Genomic DNA, 7,462 nt, shown 5'->3' on the forward strand with positions numbered 1-7,462 from the left:
TAAAAATTATTTTTTTTTTTGTAGAACTCAAAAACAAAAGGAAATTTCGAAAAATTTTATTCTTGTTAAATCATCACATTTTTATAGTACTTTATCACTCATCAAGGTTAAGCAAAAAACGTTTGGTTACATACTTTTTATTCACCTGGTATGTTTTCTTACAATTATTTAGTAAAGGTACAGAACTTTTGCCAATAAACGCCACAAATAATATTAAACAGAGTTACAGTTTAGGATACAAGTTCTTTGTTTCCGCTTCTAATAGCCTGTAGCAAAAAAACTTGGAAAATTATTTTTCCAACAGAAATAAATAGAGTCAAAGTGCAAAATTTAAACTGTCATAACTTTGAAATGTCTATAGATAGAATTTTTTTTAATTTTTTACATGTTCCTGGTACCTTACCCTACATGGCATTTGTCTTTGGGGCGCGAGTTCTGGCGCACTCTGTATGTTCATATGATGTAGAACGTTACTCCTTCAACTTTTAGAATCGCGATATCTCAGGAATGGTGATTCTTAGAAAAAAAGTATAAAGACCATTTTGTAGATAATTTTAAGATCTATAATTTTTATCTGGGCTACTTATTTGCCAAAACTTGCCGTTTTCGAAAAAAATTTAAAAAACGTCAAATTTTGACCTTTGACCCCAAATAACTTTTTTAGCACACATGGGATCGATGGGGACTTTTGACACTTTATTTCTAATGGTGTACCCAAGGTCTCCACCAAAATTTAGCTCTGTCGGAATTTTAGTTATTTGAAATGTTTATTTTGAGCGGACTATAATTATAATTTCTGTTTGAATTGCTGGTTGTCTATCTTTTATTCGAAATCCGGATTTTACGTCGAATATAAAGTAGAACAAATATAGACTTTTTTAGTTCGTTTTCTCACTTTTTTCATCATTGTTTCGGAATGTTGTACAATGGAATAAAAAGAAGCTAACCTGCAGCGTATCAAAACGACTTGTATTGTGTTTGGGAATTTAACAAGATCATCAAGTAGAAGCTGATCAATTATTACATAATTGGCGTAGTTCCGTGAGAACGAAAAAGTTGTTTAATTACTTAAAAATGGGTTGGTAACCCCACGAAAATTAATCAGAGACATTTCTGCCAACACTGCATGATAAGCATCGCTGTGTAAAGCAAAAGTTAAGATTTATTACGTTGGCACCGGTGCTGGATCTGATAAAGTAGCCTCCCAGTATTTACATAATTAGAAATGTTGTTAAACAAAAGTATAATTTTCAAAAAATTTCATTCTTCTTTACCATTCCACAGAAGAAAAATGTTTTTGTTTGTTCTTTTTGCTACATTTTTCTCAACTAATTATTTATTGTACTACAATGACCTAATTTTTTGCACTTTTTAAATAGAAATGACAAGTCAGCTCGATAAGCTAATTCAGTTACATTTTTCCCTGTTCTCAACTCTGGAAAATTAATCGTGTCATTTCGTGACAGTGAAGATAGTCGAGGGTTCTAATTACGCGAATTGTTTGGTAAATCGTAATCTCTTATTATTTCCTAGCAAATAAGACCGCAAGGTCGCAATATAACCAATTCGTGCCACAGTAATTATTTAGGATTAGAAGAAACATTGCTCAAAAGAAACTCTTTTAGAGATATTTTCCACTTTGCCACACGTTACGTAATGAATCTGAATGAAATGCGTCCACAGCAGCATCTAAATTACCTCATACACTTCACAAAAAATGATAATTTCATTTAGTGGCTCTTTTAGGATAAAAAAAATGAGCAAAAACGAAATTTTATTCCAATTTCATGCGCTGTTTCATTCAATTTTATTCAAATAATCACTCAAACGACAATTTAAATTGTATTTCAAAGCTTGTTAAATGTTTAGCTCATTACGCAGATTTGATGTATTTCTGGTTGTCTATTCGATTGTATAATAACAATCTCTTAATTGTGTTAGTTATTAAAATACACCCTCTCCAATTATTTTTAGCGAAGCGAGGTGAATATTTTAAATTTCCCTTGAAACATTCGCGTTTAATTTAGATTCGTATCCACTGCATCCTTGATGTAATCGATATTGTTCAGGAGTGTCGATTATATTTGCGATTCAATTTCTGTGGTTAATTAACCGTTATAACTGGCTGAAATAAATTGAAAAGTAAATAATAAAAAAATTGAGCTACATTAATAATTATCGAAACTTTTTCTTTACACAACAATTTAGGAATTGATCGGCTCAAGTGGTTTAATAAAGAATTTCTAACAATTTGAGCTTTTTCAAAAAGAAACACATTTTTTGTGATATTGTAATGTGTAATTAACTTTTGCTCAAATAATAGCTTTGTGTCGTTATCTTAACTCGTGTATTTCTAACTTGAATCAATAATTAACAAAGACTCGTCCTAAATGTACGCAAACGCATATTATTGCGTTATAAAAAGCTAATTAGGGAGTTATGAAAGCAATAATAAACCCGCATAATTAACTCCGAGTGTAGGAAAATTTTATTTTGCTAAAAAAACCAAGCTGCAAACGAAATTACTCCGTGCTGAAAAACTGTTATTATTAAGGCTCGGATTATATGCAAAATGCATATTTGTTATTAAGAGGTATATCAACAAAATTGTAAGTTTTCTATGCATATCTAATATTTTTTGACCAAAATAAGTCAATTAAAAAATGCATATTTTGCATATTTTGGCAACTTGGTGCATATTTTAGGAAATATTGCATATTTGTGCATATTTTCTTCAAATCACTAATTTCCGATTAAAAATTTCAGTTTAAGTTAGAAATTGGACAGTTTAAGAAAAATAATCCGATTACAAAATATTTTAAAGAGAAAACAACCGATAATTCGTAAGCCAAACTCAAAAAATTAGTACCTACCCTGTTGAGTGTTTCCTTTTAAAATTGTATTGAACCAAGCGGTTTTTTTTTAAATCATTTGTTTCCAAAAAATAATAATTAATATAAATTAGAGTAATATAAAAAATGAACTTATTTTAAGAACAAAATTTTGTTTTGTTTTTGAGTTATTTGATTTTTGTTGTCTAAATAGTGATATATGTAAATAAATAATTTAATACAAAGTAGATAGTTGTAATCCCTTATATCATAACCTTCATGAAAAAAATGTTTTTTTTGGTGGGTTGCCATTTAAAAAAAAATAATATTTTTGTAAAACTCAAAAACAAAATAACAAAAATATCGAAAAATTTTATTGTTGATAAAACATCACATTTTTACAGAACTTTATAAATAATTCATCAATTAGTTTTTTCAAAAAATAAATACATTTGACTTTTTCATATCAATGCATATTTGGCATATATTGGAGCATATTTCTTAATATTTTGTGCATATTTTTGTGAAAATATGTGCATATATATGCGCATATTTTACGATTTTTTCGTGCATATATTCCGAGCCTTAGTTATTATTTCATTGAAAAATCATATGATTTGAAATAATTTCTTCGTTCAAGTCATGAGTACTTTACTTAGAGTTTAGTTATAATTCTCTTTGACTTGAGTCATTGTGACAACAAGTGTATTGGAAGTTTTGTTGACGTCATTGCAAACGCGGTCTGACACCACAAAACGTGTTAAGTTTTTAAGCAAATTTTTATCGGAGTCAATTGTGTTTCGTGTATTAATATTTCTGGATCGAGCTAAAAATAATCATTCACTCTTACTATTTATCTCTCCACCTATTGTTTAAGTTGTCGGCGGCTGAACTCAAGAGAACAGTTGTTAAACAAATATTTGATTTTCGAGAACACAACTGCTTCTCAACTTTTGAGACAAACTCTCGTCAAAATGATATTTTGCGTTTAATTTTCTTTTGATCCGTTTAACTATTGTCAGAAATCGGAAATTGTTCCATAAAATAAAAACAATAAATAATTTCTAACACAACTCTTTGTTGTGGTTGTACATAAAACAAATAAATATTCTACGATCAGTATTATTGAACGTAAATTTCTAATAACGTCTGTATTTGTTTTGACGTTTACGCAAATATTATAACAAATGGTATTAATTTTCAAGAGAAACAAGTTTTTTGTATTAATTTTTAGTTGTTTTAAAAATGGTGGAGGTGCCGGGCAAGCAGTACTTGATTTTCAAAAATAAAACTGGCATTTAATCTCCAGTTTATATTCCAGTGAATGCAAGTCTCTTGAAATTAAAATAGAGATTATGCCATATCGTGTACTATTCAAATAGTCGTTTGGATGCTATAGCGCATGAGCTTTTACAACTCGAAACGTATGTGACGAAGCGAGAGGGAGATAAAGTTGCTTACAGCTCTTGTGCTTTGGTTCAGTACGCGGGTGACGGTCTTCTAGGGGTGCTAACGCACTTTTCAAAATCGTTTTCGTAAATTCAAACTGATTTCATCGTGATTCAATGATGGTTTAAATTAGGTGAGTTTGGTGAACATTGAGAATTGCAATTTTTTTTCACCAGTCACACTAAATGATGTATAGTTTAATCAAAACACAACACAGACAAACAATTCGATTCAAAATAAAAACACTGTTCCTTGTTTTCTGTTCTATTTTTAGTCTAGTTCTCTCTAATCATAAAATAATCAAAGTAATGATGTTTTATGAACCTTAAATAAATTGTTGTTTTTTTATAGTCCTGCAAAGTAGGATTAAGTGCTTTGAAAAATTTCAAACCTATCGATTATTTCAGCCCATCTTGCGTGTCTGAAAGAATTTCATCGACATGTTGTCGACGTGGAATTTAAATTAAAAATTTAAAATGGAATGTTTGTTGCTGGATGAATTGATAAATGTCCGTTTTGTGAACGAATTAAATTTAACAAACTCGCATGAGATATGAGTTTACGCGGTTAATCCGGTTTATATTAAACTGGAATGATTAAGCCATCAAACGATACATTTTGGGTTATAAATGTCAGGATGGGTGAAATTTATTATTTAATTGAAATTGGTGATACTTATAAAAGGGACAAATATCAAATAAATATATTTTCCACATCGTAAACCGCATTTCTTGTTGCTTCAGCTCGACTTTGAAAGTATTTCTCACATCTCGTTTAGATAAAAAGATTTCACCAAAGTTTTTGCAGATTTAGAAATGTGTGTCTGAAATACTAAACTTCCATTTACGCATTCTTCAGATATTTCTATTGAAAGCGAAAAATTAGTTCGGTTTAATACCGGAAATTTTTCCAATATTTGTATTTTTTACTTTCAGAGGTTACAGTTTTCGGAATGAAATTCCTTTTATTAGTCGAGGGTTTATTGGAAATTTTGTCGCTAAAAGCTTTGAAAAATTTTGTGCTTTAATATCGCTTCACACAGATAATTTAGTACTCGCTGACTTAGAATGGCTTCGCTCAAACATGTACATGATAGAAAAGATATCACATTTTTTTATTACATCGAGTTGTGTTAAAAAAATTACAGGTTTTAGGGTTGAAGTTATTAAAAGCGACATCGTCGATCTTCCCCATTCACTAATTGAGCCCTCGAGGGATTTCTTTCATTCGCTCTTCTTTATTATTACCATCATAACATCGAATTTATAAAGCCGACGAAGAGAATAAAAATTATTACGTCGGCTCTATTTCAGTGCTCGGGACAAAATCCAACTAATTATTTTCTTCCAACAAAAATAACGCAACAAAAAAAACACGAGACTTGAATTACATCAACATCACGAGGAGCAGCAATCCTTCTCTTCTTTTTTAAAATTAAATGCTTTGTATCGAAAAATTTTTTTTTCAAAATCAATACTTCCCTAAAAGCATTATCCTCTACTTTGCGCCAGACTGCATTTGAGAGCCTTAAATCCTTTCCCAACTTAAGGAAGGACAAACTCTGAATGTTTCTCCCAAGAGAGAAAATATTTATGTAATTCAAGGGTACCTTTTTGCGAGAATAAATGGCCCACTTGAAACAGATATTTATGTGTTTGAAACATTCCGAAAATAGTGGCGTTTTCTTTCCCACATTATAATATATAATTCTCTGGTTTTCTCTCTTGTTGGAAATAACTTTGGCAATTCTCACTGTAAAAACGATTTTAATTCGAAATTTCTGATATTTTATTTAGGGCTTAAGTAGGCACATTTTGCTTTCACAAAAGCCTCGAGGGAGCAGTCCTGAATTTCAGCTTCAAATTACCTAAATACACCCAAATTATTAATTCAGGACCATGATACAAGTCAATGAAAACTGAAAAATTTTCAGCATTTGTTCAGCCATATAGAGAAAAACCACCTGCATTATTAATTTCCAGCACTTGTTTTCGCAGAAGCGAAATGAAATATTGTGCAATTTCTTAAAAGAATATTTAATCATTGTGCTAAAAAACTGAGCGAAACTTTTCCACCAATCATGTCTATGTTCTAAATCACGTGATCTAAATTCCAACCAATTAGAATTGATGTGATTTCAAGTTTAAATTTCTTGTTTTAGGTCAATGTCGAGTCAAACGGAAAGTCGATCCCCGGGTCACGTGGGACCGCAAAATAAACGGCCCGTAATCTTGATTTATCCAACTGGTAGTTAATTAAAGTGCTTTTGCGATTCGTAATAATGGTTGTGTTTCAGTGTCACCGGAAACTGTAGTGGTGCCAATAATTTCCTGTATCTTGGGATTTCCCCTTCTTGCATTGTTAGTAATATGTTGTTTGCGAAGAAGAGCCAAACTAGCTCGAGAACAAGCTCGCAGGCGCAACTGTGATATTGAACACGGTACATTCTCTATTGTCAGGTTCAGCCCAATACACTATTTAGGTAACTAGTATACAGGGTGCTGCATTTTGGAAGTCCGAATAGTTGACATTTTGGCGAAATCTAAAAAAAATTATATCTTCGTTATTATAGAAGATACGAATTTGAAATAAAGACATTATAGAGGCACTTTTTTACGTAGAATTTAATAATGTAGTTAACAATTTTTTTCAGTTGTTTGTTTAGCCGTAATAAGATAAACTTGTATTTTTTTAAATGGAAGTCATAGGCGGCTATGGCAATTTTGAAAAGCTTATTTTTTTCTGCTCTGAAAAAATATATATTTGTAACAAAATATTTTTTATAACTATACTTAAAAAGTGAAATACATATTTTGTGTGATAATAGTTGGCCATGGAAAAACTATTTCACTCCAAATGTGTAAATAATAATCAATAAGAGTTTTGTGAACTGTAAAATAGATGAAAAAATAGATAAAATTATAAAAATTTCAAAATTACGATACGGTAAAAGCATTGAACAAATATTCGAGCGCCTCAGAACGAAATTATTACAGATTTTTTAAAAAATCCGAAAATAGGAAAAACAAATGTGTCAACAGTCAATACAATTAAAAAAAAACATTTTTTTGATGATCTAATGGAGGTAGAATAACTTTTGACATAGACGGAATTTGGGTATTTGAATAGCCATATCGTCATTTTTGTGTCATATAAAATATATTTTATTGAAGAATTAAAGC

The 7,462-nt window shown here is 30.4% G+C and overlaps 1 protein-coding gene across 2 annotated transcripts in view; it reads left to right on the forward strand.

The window, feature by feature from the left end:
* The first annotated feature begins 4,317 nt into the window (after positions 1–4,317).
* Positions 4,318–7,462, forward strand: part of LOC123007564 — a 7,535-nt gene continuing 4,390 nt past the window's right edge. For both annotated transcript variants that reach the window (XM_044402934.1, XM_044402932.1), the window contains exons 1-3: positions 4,318–4,413; positions 6,442–6,527; positions 6,577–6,762. In XM_044402934.1, coding sequence (XP_044258869.1) covers positions 6,446–6,527; positions 6,577–6,762 — 268 coding nt within the window. In that variant the 5' untranslated portion in view covers positions 4,318–4,413; positions 6,442–6,445. The remainder of the gene's footprint in view (positions 4,414–6,441; positions 6,528–6,576; positions 6,763–7,462) is intronic.

Source organism: Tribolium madens, unplaced genomic scaffold (assembly GCF_015345945.1).
Source record: "Tribolium madens isolate multiple individuals breed KSU strain unplaced genomic scaffold, Tmad_KSU_1.1 Scaffold_3;HRSCAF=73;Tcas5.2_LG2, whole genome shotgun sequence".
Taxonomy (NCBI): Eukaryota; Metazoa; Arthropoda; class Insecta; order Coleoptera; family Tenebrionidae; genus Tribolium; species Tribolium madens.